Source organism: Symphalangus syndactylus, chromosome X (genome assembly GCF_028878055.3).
Source record: "Symphalangus syndactylus isolate Jambi chromosome X, NHGRI_mSymSyn1-v2.1_pri, whole genome shotgun sequence".
In the NCBI taxonomy this organism is placed as follows: Eukaryota; Metazoa; Chordata; class Mammalia; order Primates; family Hylobatidae; genus Symphalangus; species Symphalangus syndactylus.
In genome coordinates this window covers 72,314,313-72,335,246 of record NC_072447.2, presented here as the reverse complement: position 1 = coordinate 72,335,246, position 20,934 = coordinate 72,314,313, and the positions used below count along the sequence as shown (strand labels likewise).

At 51.1% G+C, this 20,934-nt stretch overlaps 1 protein-coding gene across 2 annotated transcripts; it reads left to right on the top strand.

Moving 5' to 3' along the window:
* Positions 1–269: 269 nt before the first annotated feature.
* Positions 270–20,879, top strand: AMER1 (APC membrane recruitment protein 1). Of its 2 annotated transcripts, XR_010119764.1 has the most exons (3): positions 292–454; positions 12,649–20,449; positions 20,669–20,879. XR_010119764.1 is itself a non-coding variant. In XM_055267401.2 (2 exons), exon 2 carries the CDS (start codon positions 12,747–12,749, stop codon positions 16,155–16,157), a length of 3,411 nt encoding a protein of 1,136 aa, XP_055123376.1. In that variant the 5' UTR covers positions 270–454; positions 12,649–12,746; the 3' UTR covers positions 16,158–20,879. The 2 variants fall into 2 exon arrangements, 1 of the variants encoding a protein (XP_055123376.1); XM_055267401.2 differs by having other exon boundaries at positions 270–454; positions 12,649–20,879.
* Positions 20,880–20,934: the final 55 nt, after the last annotated feature.

Below are 20,934 nucleotides of genomic sequence, written 5' to 3'. Positions count from 1 at the left end.
CCCATCCGGGCAGGATCGGCTCCTTGAGGCCACAGCGCAGCCACGCCACTACCAGCCCGGCGTAGGGGCGGGAGTGGGGAGCCCCAGCCAGTGGTTCCGCACCCTCTCCGCCCCCTGCCAACACCACGCCTGCACTTATTTGCATTTAAAGAGAAACGCACCAAGGAAAACTGTGGGTGGGCCGGGGCACGCCTTCCCACCATAGCGATTGGGCCATATGTCTGCCAATCAGGACGCAGATGCCCCACCCGGTGGCCTTGGAGTACTGGGGGAGGGGGTATGGGGGAGCTACCCAAAGCCTGGGGAAGGGGAGTCGGTGCTGGAGGTGACTGGAGCCGCGGCGACGGCGGCAGCAGCTGCGGTGGCGGCGCTCTCAGCCGCGGCAGCCGAGGCTGCAGCCCGGCCCTGGGCGGCTCAGCGGACAATAACCGGGCTAGGAACCTGACCGGGCCGGGTAAGCGTTGCGTACAGCCAGGAGCCTCCGCCTGCCCGCGGTCGGGTGCATTCCCGCGTGCTCTGCTCCTGTGGACTGGAGGAGGGCACTAAGGACTAGGCGGGTCGGAGTCCCGGTCGCTCGCCCCTCTCCTTTGGAACCCGCTTTGCGGACTGTCGGGTGGAGAGGCAGAGCGGCCTTGAGTCCCCTGGGCACAAGCGACCACGGCTGGGGGGAGGGGGGTTGGGGAGGGCGGGTAGGAAGGCAGGCTAGCCTGGGCCATGCCTCCCGGCTTTCGGGGGGGCGGGGATGGGCCCGCACGTGCTGCCGCACAGTCCCGGGAAGGGCGCCGCCAGCCAGCACCCCAAGCCATGCATTTGTAGGCCAGGAGCTCTGCAGCTTTGTTGTAGCACATTTGCTGGAACAGCTGTGTAACGCGGCTACCGCTCACCCCTCTCCCCGGCTGCCTGGCTGCCGCCCCTCCCCTCCCCTGTGCATCTCCAGCCTCTCCCTCCTTTCTGCGGACTCAAGCCGGCGTGCTGGCTTGGGCCCGACGGAGACCGGCTTTGGCGTGGATTGGGACATTCACAGACTGCCCCCTCCCCAGAGGAGCTCAGTTGGGCCTGTGGGCTGAGTTCAGTCGCACACTTCCCTTCAGAACCTTGGCCTTGCGGCCCCAACTAGCCGCGCCCCACCTCCTGGGCCTCCGGGCGCATCTGGCGCCCGCCCCCGCGGTCGGGCTGGCTGGCTGGCAGCCGGGCTCTTGCTGGTCCTTGGGTTAGAGCAGCGGCGCAAGCTAGTCCTTGAGTTAGAGCTGCAAGGCCGCTTTGTCTCCCGCCTCGCCTCGCCTCACCTCCTTTTCCCTTGGAGGATACTGGCCGCGTTTTCCTCTCCAGCCTCCCGTTTAAAAATAGCGATAGGCACGGTGTTTGGGGGGCATAGGCCGAAGGAGCCCTCATTGTAGTACGGAACGTATCATACCATCTCTGTGTACAGGAGAGCTAGCGAGGTGGCCAAACCCTCCAACTTCGCAGTTACTTAACATACCCAGCCCGCCAGGCCCCTGTCATTGTCTACTGGGGACACTTCTGACACTGGTGACCGCCCGAACGCTGGACTTTGCTTGGCTCCCCCAGTGGTGAGGGGCTGCCCCCGCTACATGCGTCACAGCCCAAGCGCCTAGGCGGCAGCTGGACTGGCCCCGCAGAGCTGGTCTCCGTTTGGCTAGGCTCCTTTCGGCAAGGGCCGCGGGGTCAAGGCGAGCCTTATTCCACACACAAACATCTCCCTCTGCGGCTCTGCCTGCCTGGTGCAGCGGCGTGGGCATGGGCAAGGCAGAGGGCACTGCACTGTTGGACTGCCTGCCCCACCGGGATTCCAGCAGAGCCCCCTCCCTCAGTGCAGCTCCCCTCATTCGGCACCACCCACTGCACAGTCACTGCACCACGGTGCACCTCTGGCAGTGGGCCGTCTAGGCCTTTTTGAGGAATAGGACAGAGGAAGCCACTGAGGGGCTTGGTAGGCTCTTCTTGGACCTTTGATTAACCTCTGGTGTGGAGAGCCCTGTGGGCTCCAGAGCCCAGGCAAAGGTTGGGCACTTTGAGGAGGGGCAACGAGACCCAGTAAATTCCTCACTTGGGGGAAGGCTAGCTCTGGACCTTTATGACAGGAGCCAGGACCACAGATATCACACTACAGTCACCTCCTCTCACCTTGATTAGGCCCCAACACAAACCTCTACTTGCAGCTGGGCATCTCTAGCCCAGGGCTGGACCTGCCCTCTGCCTTGTCTCAGGCCAACAGGCACCTAATATATCTGCTCTATGTAACTCCCTTGCCCACACCCAAACCCATTCAGCCTACACCTGTCCAAATCTTCCTTCTCAGACCTCAGTCCTGGGCCTACCTTTTCCTTGGTGCCTTTCCTGCCTGGCTCTTGCCCAGCCACGATGACTTCTTTCTTCTCGGAACTCCTCCAGGGCTGCCTACTTCTCCTGGGCATATTCAGGCTTAAATTATAATAGGATACAGACTATAATTAAGTTGGCCTGCCTCTGTTTTGTCTGATATCATGGATGTCTGGGTTCTCTCAGAACCCTTTGGAGGAGTAAATAAAACCTGGACCTCAGCCACAACCCTCTCAAAGCCAAGCAGTGCAGAGCAGTTAATGATTGTTCTGGAAGGACTTGCTTTCTTTGTAGAGTTTTCCAGAAGACCTTTACCTTTCCAACTTGTGCTTGTCCTGATTCATATGAAAGTGACTAGAGAAATGGTACTCAAGGCTCAGATTTGTATTGAGTGTGCCTAATGAGGATGGATTAGAAGGGGGATGATTGCATCTACAAGCAAAAAATCATGATATATCTTCCCCCAACAACAGGCTCAGGATTTGGAATGCTCAGATCCCAGACCACGCATATCTTTGGTTGCTGATTCATTACCCTAGAGACAAACTACGTGGAGAGAGATGAAAGATCTGTATAAGCAGGGGGATCATCCTTGGAAGCTGCCAGAAAGTAGAAGGGTTTGGTAGGCAAAGCATAAGCAGACCCAGGGATGGGAGGGGAGAAAGTGATTGACAGGCAGGGTGAGGGGAGTGAATGAGTCTATTCTGGTTGAGATGGTGTGGCTCAGAGGTAGAGAAGAGATTGAGGCTCAGTGATGGGGTTTCCCGGATGCCAGGCTGTGGAATGGGAATCTGATCCTTTTAGGGGAAGGAAGGGGGCATCAAAGAGTAGGGAATTGGCAGAGAGTTGCTATTTTTGTATATAAATATGCAGTAATAAAAACAAGGTTTTTGAATGAGTTTTAGAATGGAGTCTTAGAAAGGGATCAGAAGCATGCTGCAAAGTCAGCCAGTTAAGAGGCCACCTTTGGATCTGGAAGTAGAGCTGCGGGCAGGCTACCTCCAAAGGAAGGTTTTACTATGTCAGCCTCCCTTTGGTATTGCAGGGGAAAGGGCAGGAAGAGGTGGGAAGTGGGGCCTAAATACCAACATGGTTGGGTCTGAGAAGTGTTCCCCAGGCCTCTGCTGAACACCTTCCTCTCAGATGGGCAGTCCTTGGGGAGCACCAGTTTGAACTGCTATGCTTACAGATGAGAATCCTGAGCCTTGGAAAGCAACAGGGGCTCGCTTAAGGTCACACAGCTATTTAAGGATAGGCTCCTGCTTCCTGTGCAGCGGCTCTTTCCACTATGTCCCATGGAACCAGCAGCCTCCAATCAATGCAGATTTCATTAACCATCCCCCTCATCTTACCTCCCTCATTCCCTAAGAGGAAAGGGGGGCTAAGTTAACTTGGGAGCTTCATAAGGGGAGCCTCTCACTCGTTTAATGTCTCTTTTGCCTCTTGGTCTTGGCCTGCAGCTTTGCTGGGACTGAAAATTTCAAAAGGAGAGGAGGTAGTTGGAAGAATTTGGCAGTCTAATGATCCCCTCCTAGTATAGTGGAGGTATTAAAAATTCCTTAAGGGCCGGACCTGGTGGCTCACACCTGCAATTCCAGCACTTTGGGAGGCCTAGCTGGGTGGATCACTTGAACCCAGGAGTTCGAGACCAGCCCAGGCAACATGGCAAAACCTCATCTCTACAAAAAATACAAAAATTTAGCCGGATGTGGTAGTTTGCACCTGTAGTCCCAGCTACTTGGAAGGCTGAGGCAGGAGGCTCTCTTGGGCCTGAGACATCAAGGCTGCAGTGAGCCACGATCACGCCACTGCACTCCAGACTGGGCAGCAGAGCAAGACCCTGTCTCAAAGAAACACAAAATTTCTTGAAGAACTGTTACATCTCTACTCATAGATAGTGTGTATGGAAGAAACAACCCTGCTCCACTAGGAAACAGCAGCAAGCCTGGCAGGTAGAACCAAGAGGGTGAAGGGGTTTCCAGCCCCCTTGCTTAACAAATAGGCTATCTCAGGCTAGAAGAGAGAATGTCCAATGTTATTTCAATTTCCCTACCTGAATCCTGTCTGGGCAGATACAGTGGGTGATAAAGGGTTAAGCCCCTGAGGCAATATTTCATAGCCTTTCTGTGTCACTCATTCCTGGGTCACCTGCCTCATTGCCAGTTCTTTCTCAGTGCTAATCTGAGCCTGTCATGCTGTAGTTAAACCTTGCATATGTGTGTGTGTGTGTGTGTGTGTGTGTGTGTGTGTGTGTGTGTGTGTGTTGGGGGAAGGAGTTACGAGCAGCTGGCCACCATTGCTCTTCTGCTTAGCGATCTATTGGAGATTTCATAGGCATTAAACTCTTTCTCCACCCCCAACTTCTGTTCTCTGAATTAAATAATCTCAGAGTCTTCCATCTCCTCTGCTTTGTCTTATTTTTCAAACCTGTGCATGTGTAAGTGTATTTCTAGCAAAGGTAGGCAGGGGAACCTGAACCACTACAGAGGTATAGGTGCCAGCCCAGTAAGAGTACGTTGCTCCCTCCTTCTCCCCTTTTGGAATTAGGGGAAAATGTGAACAATGGAGAAAATGACCTGAGGGGCTTGATGTGGTCATAGGCAGGCATACTGGTGCTGCAGTGGCCTTTGTGACCCTTTGATCTGCATTTTTTTTCAACATAGAGATTTCATTGCTTTCATTTCCTACAGTTTTTCCCCCTGCTGGGCTTCCAAGTGGATACTAACCCTCTATCCCTAGTGAGTATGCCTCAACCCTCCCTCTCCATCTGCTCAGCCCTTCTTGCTGGGGGCTGTGGCTCTTTTCAGGGGAATGAGGAATGGCATGACCAGTTCTGGCCCCCCTCCTTTCTGGATGTGTTGGAAATATTCACAGACCAGACTCACTGCATTTTGAAAGAGCAAAATATTGAGGGGTGGTGCAAGGAGTGAGGCTGGGCCACAGTGCACCTCTGTCCTGAAGTGGTGAACTAGGTCCAACCAGCTAGGTAACCAGGCCTAACAGTAAGACCTAGGACCCTCAAAGCCAATCCAGTGCCCCCTGCTATGCCTTCTGACTCAGCAGCCATTAGAAAACTGGGCACAGGATCACTCCTCCCCCAGGCTCTCAGGGCAATCTGGAGCAAGCAGACTCCCTGGTCCAATCTCCCATTTCTATATGAAGAAACTGAGGTCCAGAACAGGGAAAGGATTTGCTCAAGTTAACTCAGAAGTCCAAAGCTCCTGGTCCCCAATTCAATTCCAGAGTTCTTCCTCAAATCACACTCTCCTTGTCCCCTCCCAAGCTTCAGTTTCCTCACTTTGCTTCTCACACAGGGCATGGTTAGTAGAGGGGAGTGGACACATAGGAAAGTCAGAGGTATCTGTTGTTCACTTGACCCAGCTGCTCCTCTGTAGGGTTTCCTTGGCTGCTCTGTCACATCTGTTTCTCTGGAGTTACCTCCTCTCCTATTCTTCATTTGAACGGGGGGTGGGGAAGGGTTGGCACCTGTCTGATCTCACTCTAGCTGAGCTAGTACTGACTTAGTGGAAGCCTAAGCCCACTTCAGATACACTTCTCTCTAAGAAAGTTTGGGAGCCTGAGATGGGAGTGGCAAGTAAGTGGCTCCCAAAGCCCCTGTCATTCAAGCCAAGCTGGGCAGGGAGGGGACCTCAAGAGCCTGAGGAGAAACCTGGGGCACTAAGAAGACTCACCAGGAAAGCCCATTTCTAGGGAGAGGCGGTATCTGGGTGACCACATTTCCTAGACTGGGCAAACCCCTGTGTATTTGGGGCTGGGGCCAAGAGGCAGAGAAACAAGGCTGAGAAACTTGCAAGGAGCACTCAGGGAGAGCAAGCATTTAACATCAGACATAGAGTTTTGGCCCTTATCCTGTAGGCAATGCAGAATAATTTGGTAAGTGGAGGAGTGAAGTGCTGAAACAGGAGTTGTAAGAAAATGAATCTGGCAACAACATACAGGATGAATAAGATGGGAGAGGGGAGCCAGGGGGTGCTGTGGCAGGGAGGGACTAGAGGGAACTCAGCTAAGAGGCTTGTGTCATCTTCGGAGAATGTGGGGTGGCAACTGGGGAGTTGGAGAGGAAAAGTTCCCTGCAAGTGGCCTCATCACAAGAGCCCTTTATTGAATATCTGCTTAGTGTGTAGTTACCAGTTTGCTTTTACATTGATCATCTCTAATCCTTACCACAATCCTGTATGATAGATAGCATTTTCTTCATTTTACAGATAAGGCATTTGAGTGTCAGAGAGGTTAGGCCACTTTCTCAAACCACACAACCTATAGAAGGTGAGGCTGGCATTCCAGTTCTGGACCAAGAAACTTCAGCTGAATTAGAATTCAGTTGAATCAGCATTGTTTGAGATCCTGCTATGTGCTAGATGTAGTGACTGTAAGATGAAGGAGGGTCAATCTGACAGAGATGAATGAACAGACCAAAGCCTGTCAGGATGAATTACACAAAGCTCAGTATGTGAACAAATCAGTTGAGGGGGGCTGGTGGGGGAATTGGGACAGGAGAGAGAAGTCCCAGTTTGGGGTCTTGCTGCATCTGGAGTTGGTGAGATGCCCTCTGGGCAGGAGGTGCCCCTCAGCAGGAAGGCTGCAAATCAGGGGAGGAGTGGATGAAGGGGTAGCTGAGGGGACTCTGCCAGCTGCCTCTACAACTCCATCAGAGGGTACCAAGCCAAGCAGCCCTTCCTTTAGGCTCTGACCAAATAGCTTTGAGAGCAGTACTTGGCTATGGGTGTTAGAAATGGATCATTCAAGTTCCAGATCATCTGATAAGTCATTTTCTTTAAATAGCTCAAATTCTGCATCTTTGTCCACTTTGGCAGGTTTCTGGTTTTTGGGCCACTCAAACCTATCTCTTAAGGAAAAGGGGAGTAGAGTGACATGTCCCGTAGTTTGAGAGGAATGGTGGTAGGGTTGCTGATGAGGAGAGCAGCCACAGGCTGGGTTGTTGGCCCCTAGATTCTGATGTCAGCAGGCTTCCTGGAATGTGTTTGGTAGGACCTAAACAGTGGCAACCAGTGAAGACTAGAAATGTGGCAAAGAAGGCTTAGCAAGGCTGGGACAGAGGTGGGATGGGAGTGGGAGATTATAGTTCTTGCTGGTGTGAGGGGAACCTTTGCAGTTCTCTTGCTCAATCTTCCTCCTTTGATTGGTGGCCTGCACAGTGCAGCAGAATGGCATGAAATTGAGACTCAACAGTCCTGGGAGCTAGTGTGGCTCTGTCACCATTTCACTATGTGACCTTGGACAAGTCTTTTCCCAAGTCTAGGCACAGTTTCCTTCTCTGTGACAAGGAGTTGCCATCCCCCACCAGGCCTGAGTAATGGGTGGCTGAGGAGGGCAAATGGGGGAGTATGGGAGTAGGGAGTGCTTAGTAAAGTGGTAAATACCCTGAGGGTGAAGGATATCTGTTGATTTGCATTTCCTTTGATGTTGGTACTTTTAGCTGAGTTTGACCTGGGCTAGAGAACCTGGCTAGTTGAAAGTCCCAGATAATCCTTGGCTGCTAGCCAGTAGCTGACTCTTTTAGGTCCCTGAATATCAAAAGTTGGCTAAATGAGCAAGTAAAGCCTCCTATGACATGACCACACAGTTATCCTCATTTACCATTTGCCATTTGGGGAAACTGAGCCCCAAGGAGGTTTGGTGACTTACCCACAGAGCCCTAGGGAGCACCCTACTCAACCTGACTGAGATGATTTTACTTCTAGAAATTGTTCTACCACAGTTTGAATAAAATATGAATAAAAGTTAGTTACTATAATGTTTTTAGCTTCTGCTATGTAATGCACTTGATTTGGTACATTATGTGCATTGGTTTTACTTCTTACAATAGCCTTAAGAGGTAGGCACTCTCAATGGCCTCATTTTACAGTTAAGGAAACTGAGGCATAAACATGGGAAAAAACTTGCTGGATTTCCCCTAGCTGGGCAGAGTTGATTCCAGTGCTGAATTGGCCAGCTCTCTGGAGGGCCATCCTCACCATTTTTTCTTTAACCAACCCTCCCCAACATACAGAAGGGCAGGTGGGCCTGAAGTGGGCTTGCCTTCAGGAAGACTGCTTGGAACAGGCCTGAGGAACTATGGCTGGTCAAGGCCATGTCTCTGGAGCTACTGCATAAATCCACATGCTTCTTTTTCTTCCCCCAATTCAGCCCTCTTTAAGTTGGCCATGCTGGCCCCAGGAAGCTGATTTGGAGCAGAATGTACAAGGCTCATGTTGCAGCTGTCCCTTCTCCTTGAGAAGGGTCTTTAGGGCAGGTATGTGGCTGGCCTCCTGCCTATGTTTTAAGTGGAGAGGAGAAGGAAGAAGCTCTTCCTTTGTAGCCAGCCTTCCACTGGCCCCAGAATGGCCTGAATCTGGCTCAGGGAGCTGGAATGGCCCCAGCACTTTCTACCACAGCCTGCTTTCTGCCATGATAGCAGCAGCTGCAGCAGGCAGTCCCTGCAAGGGACCACAGAGTGGCTTGGGAGGGTTCTCTTAATCCCTAGCCCAGCTGAAACTCAGCCACACTGGTTGAGGAACATGAGGGTTATGGGGCCCTGCATTTGGCAGTGCCACTTTCTTGACAGGACCTCCAGGGAAAGCCAGTCCCAGCCTAGGGGATCTGCAGATCTGTCCTTTGCTGTCTCCTTTGCTTTCTGCCCCACCTCACTCTCCTGGTGAACTCTTGTGGTCCTAAGTAAAGGCAGCATAACCCATTGAGGAAGGATAGCTTTGGCACCTGGTTGGATAGCAAAGAGTATGGAGAAGAGGCCTAGGGCAGAGGTAGCTAGATGGGGCTAGGCTAGGGAGCTGCCAGCTATGGGTGACCCTGCCACCTTCGTTCCCAGTGTTCTGGGTAACATAGGCAGAGATACTGTGAATGACTGTGGGGGGACATGGCTCTGGGAGAGAGAACGCAGAGTACCAGTTTAAGGCTGGTACCTGCCAGCAAAGATTACTCTGGACTAACTGGACAGAGAGAAACTCCATCCCAGGGACACCCTGCATAATTCATCTGTCTCCCACAACACACACAGAGGGCTTTTTAAACCTCTTAGCAGAGAAGTTTGTATAGATACACACACCTCTTTAAAATCCCCTCATATCTGTCTCCCTCTCAGCGTGGGCCAAGGCAGCAAGTCCCTGAGCTTCCCACAGTGAATGGCTTTCCCAAATGAACAGCCTTTAACACGTGGTCAGTTGCTTCCTAAGAAACTGGGATCTGACCTGGAAGGAGTAATAATAACAGTAATGACAATCTTTCTCATTTGCACTGTACTATACAGTTTATAAAGTGCTTTTTTTGTGCCTATTATCACATCAACTCATCACACCACTGTAGCTGGAGTGGGCAGGTAGAAGGATAGGTAGAGGAGCTGTTTTGATCTCAAAATAGCTCACAAGTACCTGCATCTCAGCAGGCTACACTGGCCCATTCAGGGTCCCTTGGCAGATGGGAGGCTGACATGGCCTGGACCCCAGCCCTGCGGTCCATGGCTCCTTCCACAACACACTGCAGATCCCTGTGGCAGGAAAGGGGACATTACAGAGAGAGGTGAGTGGGCTGGCCTCTACCCCCACAGAGCATAGGAGCAAGGGCAAGGGAAAGCCCAAAGAGACTATCCTCTAACTGGGGTGTCAAGGCTCTGGAAAGCAGCCTTCTTTGTGATTCAATTTGCCGAATCACTCTGTTCCCAGGAACTCCAGTCCCAAACCCAGCAGGACAAGTCAGCCTTTGATTCACAAGGATATCTAGGTCCATAAAGTTTTTCACTTGGCTCTGAGGTTTTCCTTGAGGCCCAGCCTTACTGCCCAAGAACTGTCTTTCTCCCTTTCACATTTGTCTTGGAATATGTTTACAAGGTATAAAGAATGATGCTCCACCAACCAGCTTTAGAAATAACAGGGGCTATTCTTTAAGGCAGCGGTCCCCAACCTTTTTGGAACCAGGGACCTGTTTCGTGGAAGACAATTTTTCCATGGATGGAGAGGGAGAAGGTTTTGGGATAAAACTGTTCCATCTCAGATCATCAGGCATTTGTTAGATTCTCATAAGGAGAGTGCACCCTAGATCCTTCACATGTGCAGTTTGCAATAGGGTTCACGCTCCTATGAGAATCTAATGTCTCTGCTGATCTGACAGAAGGCAGAGCTCAGGTAATGTTCACCTGGCCCTCCTGCTTGCCAGTCACTTCCTGTTGTTTGGTCCAGTTTCTAACAGACTTACATATAGGACTCTCCCTGTTAGCCTAGGAGCTCCCTAGAAGCAAAGGCTGGGAGTTCTCCCTTCTTGGCCTGCCCTGAAGCACTGAATTCCAGAGGGGAATAGAATTTCACAAACAACTCCAGTACTGCCACCCCAGCTCCCCTATCCCCAACACCGTGACGATACCTTAGCAGTAATTTTAAGGCTGAGGTAAAAATGTGCTGTGGAAAGTGGGGCATTCAGACATGATAGGGCCCCTATTCCCACCAGACCCAGGGGCAGAAAACTGGGTGATTGTGTGTTTAGGTATGATTGTGTGTGTATTTGGAGGTGGGAGGGGGCGCTGTCTGTTGTGGGACTATCAGTTGCAGAGCTGAGTTGGAACAGTGTGATGTCAAAATATGTTACAGAAAAATCTCTAACCTGAGCAAATGGCAATTCAGATCTCTGCAGAGAGAGGTTCGAATGAACTTTACTTTTCACCTGCTGTTTTCTTTTCTGGATAACCAGCTGTTATCTTGCTCCAATTTTAATATTCAGTTATGCAGAGTGTTCTTTATTGGAAGCTTGGATCATCACACTGCTGATTCAAGTGTCAAGCTAAGCAAGGCAGCAGGCACAAAATTAATGTTTGCAAGACAGACCCAGGGGCTCCAAGGCTAGAGTGTAGCTGCCAGCCTCTTCCCACGCTCAGTGCTGGTCCACAGTCTTCCACTTTAGGTGAATGTGTGAGCCTTATTACTATGGCAAGCAATCACAGGCCTGGTGTACTGTCCAGCTCTTCCTGGACCAAGGGTGCTTGCTTCTCTCTCCCTCTCTTACTCTTCCTTCCCTCCCCTTCCCCTTCCCCTCTCCCCTCTCCTCCCAGATCCCCCATCTGCTGGTGCCACTCTACAGAGAGGGGACACATTGGCGAGGGACTTCCCAGGGTGGGGTCATTGGGTTTTAGCAGGCTGGTCACTGAGCTAGCCGATGACCAGAGGTGCAGAGGTATATTGTGGTGGGTAGTGGCTAGGTCTTGTTTTTATTCCATCTCTGTTGGTATTTGGGCATTTGGAGGATTGAGAGCCTTGACCAGAAGGATGTGGCTTGCACCAGGTTTATTTATTTAAAAAGCCATTGGGAACCTATCTCACACACCAGGAATATGAATCATGTAGGGCCTTCAAGGAGTTCCCTTCCTAGATAGGGAGCTAGATGGGGACAAAAATAATAAGAGGAGGAGAGTAGAGGAGAAACAGTCCACCTCATGGTTCTCAAGTGGAATTTGGGGTTCCAGTGATGACCACATTAAAATATCTTCCCAGCAGGACAGCCAATAGAGGGTCGGGCTTAGACCCACCCTCATATCACCTCTCTGAGGGAGAGATGTTGGTAGGCCTCTTGGATGGCGAATATTGAAGCCCAGAGAGTACCTTTCTTGAGGCTCCCATTTCATTGTCTTAGCAGGTTCTAGATTGCAGACCTAGTGTGTGGATATGTGAGGCTCATATTCTGAGATTCTGAAGCCTGAGCATGGTTCTGCAGGCAATTTAGGAAGCTTTGGATGGGAGATGAAACTTCAGGTCCTCTTTTCAGTCTCAGACAAAATGTCAGTGAGAGCCTAGACTAATGTGAAATTGAAGCTTGAATCCAACAGAACCCTGTGAAGACTCAATGGACTGTTTTGCCAGATGCTTTTCAAAAATTCTGTGATGTTGGAGCCAACATCCCTTTTGCCTTTCTTGTCTCTCCCTATCCTCATCCCCTTTGATAACTGATAATACCTCCCACAGCCAGTAGCACCACTAGGCCTTTCACACAACTGCAGGTCCCCCTGCCCAGTGGTCCCCTGAGCTTAGGATGGTCTGAAGGGAGTGGACCCAGCAAGAAGGTAGGGGATGAAGGCTTCTTGTTGCTCAGTGTAGAGTTTTGCTGCCTTGGGGCCCAGAGAGAGCTGGCCCAGCAAGCCAAGCATATCGAGTGGATTAAGATTTGCCCCACATTTTCCCTTATTTTCTTTCTCGTTCCACTCAAGCCTGACGTCCGGTGAAAGCAAACCCAGCCTGGATGCCTGCTCACTAGTATCTGTCTCTCTGTCTTTGTCTCTCCTATCTCCTCCAGACCCCACTGTGATGCTTCCTGACTGATAATGTTATAACAGTGCCTGGAAGCTTGAGGCTGCATTTCCAGCTGGACGTACCTCAGTTGTCCCCATCATCATGGAGACCCAAAAGGATGAAGCTGCTCAGGCCAAGGGAGCTGCAGCCTCTGGGAGTACCCGTGAACAAACAGCAGAAAAAGGAGCCAAGAACAAGGCAGCTGAGACGACAGAAGGACCAACCTCAGAACCATCCTCATCCGGCCCAGGTAGGCTGAAGAAAACTGCCATGAAACTCTTTGGTGGCAAGAAGGGTATCTGTACTCTGCCTAGTTTCTTTGGAGGGGGACGGAGCAAAGGTTCTGGGAAAGGCAGCTCCAAGAAAGGTCTCAGCAAGAGCAAGACCCACGATGGCCTGAGTGAAGCAGCCCATGGCCCTGAAGATGTTGTCAGTGAAGGAACTGGCTTCTCCCTGCCTTTGCCTGAGTTACCCTGCCGATTTCCCAGCTCTCAGAGTGCCCATGGGGCTTTGGAGACAGGCTCCAGATGTAAGACATCTGTGGCTGGAGCCACAGAGAAAGCTGTGGCTGAGAAGTTTCCCTCTATGCCCAAGCCAAAGAAAGGCCTAAAAGGCTTTTTTAGCAGTATCCGCCGTCACCGGAAGAGCAAGGTCACTGGGGCTGAGCAAAGTGACCCAGGGGCCAAGGGGCCTGAGAGGGTCACAGCCAGGCCTCATGAGCATGTGAGCTCAGCCCCTCAAGTGCCCTGCTTTGAGGAGAACTTCCAAGCCACTAGAAAGGAAAATGCTAACCCCCAAGATGCCCCTGGGCCAAAAGTTTGTCCAACACCAGAGCCTTCTCCACCAGCTACTGAGAAAATGGCCTGTAAAGATCCAGAAAAACCCATGGAGGCCTGTGCCTCAGCACATGTGCAACCCAAGCCTGCCCCTGAAGCCAGTAGCCTAGAGGAGCCCCATAGCCCAGAAACAGGGGAGAAGGTAGTAGCAGGAGAGGTAAACCCACCCAATGGCCCTGTGGGGGACCCACTGAGCCTCTTGTTTGGGGATGTGACATCCCTGAAAAGCTTTGATTCATTGACAGGTTGCGGTGACATAATAGCAGAACAGGACATGGACAGTATGACAGACAGCATGGCCTCTGGGGGCCAGAGAGCAAACCGAGATGGGACCAAGCGAAGTTCCTGCCTGGTGACCTACCAAGGAGGTGGGGAGGAGATGGCCTTGCCAGATGATGATGACGAGGAGGAAGAAGAAGAGGAAGAAGAGGTGGAATTAGAGGAGGAAGAAGAGGAGGTTAAGGAGGAGGAAGAAGATGATGACTTAGAATATCTGTGGGAAACTGCCCAGATGTATCCAAGGCCTAATATGAACCTGGGCTACCATCCCACCACATCCCCAGGCCACCACGGCTACATGCTCCTTGACCCAGTTAGGTCTTATCCTGGCCTAGCCCCTGGGGAACTTTTGACTCCTCAGAGTGACCAGCAAGAATCTGCCCCCAATAGTGATGAAGGTTATTATGACTCCACCACACCTGGATTTGAGGATGATTCAGGTGAGGCCCTGGGGCTTGTCCACAGGGATTGTCTACCCCGAGACAGCTACAGTGGAGATGCCCTATATGAGTTCTATGAGCCAGATGACAGCCTTGAGAACTCTCCACCTGGAGATGACTGCCTTTATGACCTCCATGGTCGAAGCTCTGAGATGTTTGACCCCTTCTTAAACTTTGAGCCCTTTTCTTCCTCCCGGCCACCTGGGGCAATGGAGACAGAGGAAGAACGGCTAGTGACCATCCAGAAACAGTTGTTGTATTGGGAGCTTCGGCGGGAGCAGCTTGAGGCCCAGGAGGCACGTGCCCGAGAAGCTCATGCCAGGGAGGCCCACGCCAGGGAGGCCTATACTCGAGAGGCTTATGGCAGGGAAGCCTGTGCCAGGGAGGCCTACACTTGGGAAGCTCATGGCAGGGAGGCCAGAACCCGAGAAGCCCAGACACGAGAGGCTCGTTCTAGAGAGACTCAAGTCCGAGAGGCCCAGGCCCGGCAGGAGAAGCCCATCTTAGAGTATCAGATGAGGCCCTTAGGCCCATCAGTGATGGGCCTGGCAGCAGGGGTATCAGGGACCTCTCACATTTCCCACCGGGGAATTACCTCAGCTTTCCCCACCACTGCAAGCAGCGAGCCAGACTGGAGGGACTTCCGTCCTCTGGAGAAGCGTTATGAAGGAACCTGCTCCAAGAAAGATCAAAGTACCTGCCTGATGCAGCTCTTCCAGAGTGATGCCATGTTTGAGCCAGACATGCAAGAAGCAAATTTTGGAGGATCTCCCAGGAGGGCCTACCCTACTTATTCACCCCCTGAAGATCCAGAGGAAGAGGAGGTTGAGAAGGAAGGGAATGCCACTGTGAGTTTCTCACAGGCCCTGGTAGAGTTCACCAGCAATGGGAACCTCTTTTCCAGCATGTCCTGCAGCTCTGACTCTGACTCATCTTTCACTCAAAACCTCCCTGAGCTGCCTCCCATGGTGACCTTTGACATCGCTGATGTGGAACGGGATGGGGAAGGCAAGTGTGAAGAGAATCCTGAGTTCCACAATGATGAAGATCTTGCAGCCTCCTTGGAAGCCTTTGAGCTGGGCTACTATCACAAACATGCCTTCAACAACTACCATAGTCGATTCTACCAAGGCCTGCCCTGGGGTGTGAGCAGCCTCCCTCGATACTTGGGACTGCCTGGCCTGCACCCTCGACCTCCACCTGCTGCTATGGCCCTCAACAGGAGAAGCCGCTCTCTCGACACTGCAGAGACCCTGGAGATGGAGCTCTCCAATTCCCACTTGGCCCAGGGCTACCTCGAGTCTGATGAGCTGCAGGCCCAGCAGGAAGATTCAGATGAAGAGGACGAAGAGGAGGAAGAAGGAGAATGGAGCCGAGACAGTCCCCTTTCCCTCTATACTGAACCCCCAGGGGCCTACGATTGGCCTGCTTGGGCTCCCTGTCCTCTTCCAGTGGGACTAGGTCCTGCCTGGATAAGCCCCAACCAGTTGGACAGGCCTTCCAGCCAGTCTCCATATAGGCAGGCAACCTGTTGCATACCTCCTATGACCACGTCAATATCACTATCAGTGCCAGAGTCAAGGGCACCTGGGGAATCTGGGCCTCAGCTAGCTCGTCCTTCACACCTACACCTGCCCATGGGCCCTTGCTATAACCTCCAGCCACAGGCCTCCCAGAGTGTGAGGGCCAGGCCTCGAGATGTGCTGCTGCCTGTTGATGAGCCCAGTTGCTCTTCCAGTTCTGGAGGCTTCAGCCCCAGCCCTCTACCACAGGCCAAGCCTGTGGGCATCACCCATGGCATTCCTCAGCTGCCCAGGGTCCGGCCTGAGCACCCCCAGCCTCAGCCCACTCACTATGGGCCTTCCAGCCTTGACCTGTCAAAGGAGAGGGCCGAGCAAGGTGCCTCTCTTGCCACCAGCTACTCCTCCACTGCCATGAATGGAAACCTAGCCAAGTAGTTATCATTGATTCTGGAGTAGGGGCACGGGGCCTGAGCATGTGAATGGGGATCAGGGGTTGGGCAGAAGGGTGGGGGGTGGGGGTTGTTGTTTAACTTGAAAACCCTTTGGGCCAAGGAAAACTCCTGTGAGTTTTCACCTTGGTTTTCCCACTTCCCTCTTCTGCCATCTATGGCCACGTTCAACTCAAGTGCATCTGACCAGGGAGGCTGCTGCTGCTACTGCACTCCAGATTTTGCTTTCGAGGTTTCTTCTTGTGACCCACACCAGGTTTGGGATGCTGTAATTTTGTGCCTATTCCAGTTGCCAAGTTAGTGATTATATATATATACACACATACACACACACACATACACATACACACACACACATACACACACACACGCACACACATATATAGCATGCATCCTTGACACAGGCTAAACCTTTAGTGCCCCCTGCCCCTTTCCCCCAATGAATGATGAACCACTGATTAGCAGCCAAGTCTGCATTGCCTCCCGCTTGGGGAAGTGGGGCTTATTTGCTATTAGCAATGTGAAATTATGGTACAGATCCTCCCCACCCCTATTCCTTTTGGCCTTGGCATAGCTGCCATCATCATATCAGATGACTATAAGCTATTCATCCCAGCTAGCTGTCCTTAGAGAGGATCAAGTAGCATGTGTCTCACAGCCTATCGCTGTGGACTTTGGCATCATGACCAGATGGGGGCCTTTTAACCTGTCCTGCCATAGCTTGGGTTAAAGACAAAAACGCTAATCCCCTTGATGGAGTGATAAAATTCATCCATTTGCAAACAGAAGACAAAACAAGGTTCTGTTGTGGACACTGCCATAGAGTCTTGAGCTCCGGAATGATAGGATTTTTTTTTCCTTCTTTTAAGCCTGTGACTGCCTGAGTCGCAGATGCTTTTGAATTTTTGTTCTTTTTTCCTCTAAAGGAAGTTTTCATAATCTCATCACAAGGAACACGGTCTTTTAATTGAGATAAGGGAAGAGAAGCAACCTAAATTAGGCTTGACTATAGGGGTTGGGGTTTTTGTGGAGTGTAGGGAAAAGATAGAAAATGAGGGTCCATTTATCACAGCCAGCAAGAAAGGGGATTTCAGACTTTGCAGAGCTTAAGGTATCTCAGTTTCTTAAAAGGGAAAACTCCCTTCTCAAGCCTCCCAACACAAAAAGTTCCTTAAGCCTTGCCCATCCCATCATTTGGACTCTGTAATAAGGCCCCAGGTTTGCACTCCCAAGACAGGATACCAAAGGCATCTCAGCTGCTGTTCTAGGCCCTTTAAAGAGCTTTTATCTTCCAATTAGCCAAGTCCTTAGCATCATCAAAGGACAGGGCTTCTTGGCAGTTGCAGCCCTTTATGGAATGAATGGCACCCTCCCTTCTCCTGCATCCATGCAGTTTTCATGTTAAACTAGGTTGGAAATACTGGTGGGGAAGAGCTTGCTGTCAGGAAGACATTGGAACAGGCTAATCTTGCCAAGCTCAACCTCTCAGTAATCACCTATAGGAGAGGGTTCCCTTTACATGTCTTTATTGGAAATGGCATATGGAACATTTTTTGCTTGGCTGTGTTCACTCAAATTATGATTATTGCACTCCCGCCCCCACATCCCACCATCTCCATGCCTGTTGAGAGAAGAAGTCAACAGGGTTCTTGCCATTCCTGAGATATGGCAATTTAGCTTGGGAACAGATGCTGTTTGCCCCCTAAGTCAAGGTGACTTTGTGGGCAAACTGTTTCTTGCCCAGGGGATGTGTCCATGCTGGTCTTTGTCACCATTTCTCAGATTGGGGTTGGCCCAGTGCCCTTACTCACAAATAGCAGACCTGGCTGGTAGAAGCTGCACCCCTGGAAGCACCACATGAATTTGCATGGCACTAACACCACCACTCAAGGGACCCAGACCAGCTCTTCAGGCTGACTTTGGCTACAGATACATTGTGAAGAAATGTATCTGTTGTGGAGCTGGAAAATGAAAGAGGGTGAGGAAGGCCCTCCTTACCCCCAAGCACAGCATTCCAAGAGAGAAGTGCCCAAATTCCAACTTTCTGGCCTCTTACCAAAGCTGCTCTGGGATGGTGGGGCTGAAATTGGCCTGGCTATTTGGCAGGAAGTAAACACTCACCAAATGCCTTTACAACAGGGAAAAACCCACCTCTTGCCTCTTCTTTCAGGGCAGCTTGAGCTCCTATCTACATGTGGACTGCGCCAGCCACAGCAGGCAGTAGAGCCATCACCAGCCTCCAGACCCTGCTGGAGAAGGGCCATCAGCCTATCTGGGAAGAGAAAAAGGAGGTGGCCAACCTTTGGCTAAGGGCTGAGAGCTGCCCTCAGGGTCAGGAAGGCAGCATGAGGCATTGTCTCTGAGGGGCACTGGCATAACCCTGACACACTTCGATGGGCTTTGGAAGGTCACACACCACAGAGTAGGGCCTGGGGCTGAGTGAGAGTTCATGGTTTGGACGGCCTTGCTGCCTGCAAGTCCCTTCACTGCCCTAGCCAGGCCAGGAATAGGATCCTTACCACCTGAAGTGGGGCAGCCAGGATATGTGGCTGCAGAAGCAGGTTCCTTTGAATCTCTAGAGCTAAGCAGTTTATGGCTGAAACCCAATGGCAGCCTAGAAGAGGAAGGAAGACCTGTCTGGGGACCCATGGTGATGACAGCACAGGGTGACATTGGAGAGCCAGCCAAGCTTCAGGCCTGTTTCCAGACACAGACTAGTGCTGGCTTGGGTGGCAGCAAATACACCCCAGACCACTAAAACTGTTGGTATCATGTCCACACCTCCAAGAGTACTACTAGATGAACACCATGTCTCCATTGCAAGGTCCTGGAATAATGCTTTTGGATGTGACTTTAAGGGAAAATGGGACTAAGTGGAAGCAGCTGCCTTCATCTTATTACCCAATAGGCCTAGTGCCAGACAGCTGTGATCCTGAGAATTCCCAGATGAGACTGGTCCTTGGAGGACCAGTGAATGTGGATAGAGAAGGCCACCTAGTAGGCCTCTCCCAGGGCCAGGATGCCAGTTTCTTGGTGCTTTAGAGTCTCCAAGGAAGCACTGCCTTGGGGCCCAGTTCAAGCCAGCCCTACCTCTCTGGCCTCAGCTTGGGTACCAGGCCACAAGACTGCCCGGATAATGGGTTCAGTAAACACCAGTCTCTCTCCCTCCTTAGTCCTATGCCAAGAAGGGAAGTAGCTTAACACACTCAGGAGGCTGAGTGTGTACCCTTCATCCTGCTGCCAGCAGCTTTCCTTACCTGTGCCAGTGCCACCACCCCACCTGCCCTCAGCCCCCAGGCCCAGTTGCTAGAGGGAGGCATGGGGTTTAGCAGGGAGACTTCAAGTTTACCCATGTGTATGTTGCATTCAAGTTGTTTTTAATATATATATATATCAAAAGTCAATTATCTATTTTTATATTGTTTGCATTTTATATTCATGGAAAACAATGTTTATCAATTGTTCTTTTCTGATTTATTTTTAAGCGGTGCTGTTTACAGTTTTAAGCAAAACAAAGATGACACAAAAATTGCTGCTGCTTCTGCAGAGGGCTGGCATCTCAACTGCCTAGGGCCCTCCCTCTTTCCCCTCTCCCTACCTTAGCTGTATCACACTGTCCGTTCCCTCCCCCCATGATAGGGACAGCAGAAGATGTCCAGGTACTGAAGACAAACGCCAAGTGACTCAGGCGTGTGGGACCTGGTAGACAGCTTGTCATTTTCTGGCTTTATTTTATGTTTTTCTTTCTTTTGAACCCTTCTTCCCCATGTCTAGACCCTCTGAGAGTACTCATGTGTCATTTTTTTTTCCTCTTTATGTTTTGTGCTTTAGTTTTGAAATCAGAGTGCCCATGTTGTGCTATTTGTCTTGTTGAGTTTCTCCAAAGGAGCATTTTGGGAGCATTCTCCACCCAATGGGGAAGGAAGGGGGTTTCAATCATGTCCCCTTTCCCCAAGAAGCTGTGGGAGACAGATGACAATGATGCTTGCACTATCAGGAATTTACCATCTCGTTGAGGAAACCCTTGCATAGGACTTCCTAGGAGCTCAGTTGATTGTGACATTTGCCCAGAAGAGAGGCTTTGGGGAACTCCTTCACCCCTCTTGCTGCTTTGGGGGAATCTCCTCCCCTACCACCATTCCCCCTCCCCTGCCCTGCTCCAGCTCACACGTGGATGGTACTTTGGGGAACAGTGACTTTCAGGGTGATGGCTTGCTGGCCTGATCCCCAACTTTCCAATCCTATAGTCACTCCAAAGAAGAAAAGAAAATCCACATGGTATGTATATGTGTGAGGGTTGGGTCTATTGAGAGGTGGGACTTTAATTATTGTTATTATTATTGGTGCTTATTTTTCCTGCTGTATATGGGGGTGGGGGGGAATAAAACAGGAATGTATATTTAGGTCATGTTAAATAAAATGGCTGGAGGAGGGAGGGAAGAAATTAGGAACTGCAGTACATCATCACCCCAGGTGTAAGAGTTATTTCTCTCCCAGTGCAGAAAGGGGAGTGTGGCCCCTGGCTGTACCTGAGCTTCCTCTTCTCCATCCCTGAGACGTCACAGAATCACCCGGGTTCTGACCTCTCCACTTCTAGCTCTCACTGACATCTGGATATCTTGATGCACTGCCTGTTTGTAACAACATATACTTCTTTGCTGAGTGCTAATAAACTTCTGGGTTCAAGAGGGAACCCCTCAGTCACTAATGTGCATTCTTGTGGTTTGTTCCACAGTAGTGTGCCTGTAACCCATGGTTGTTGG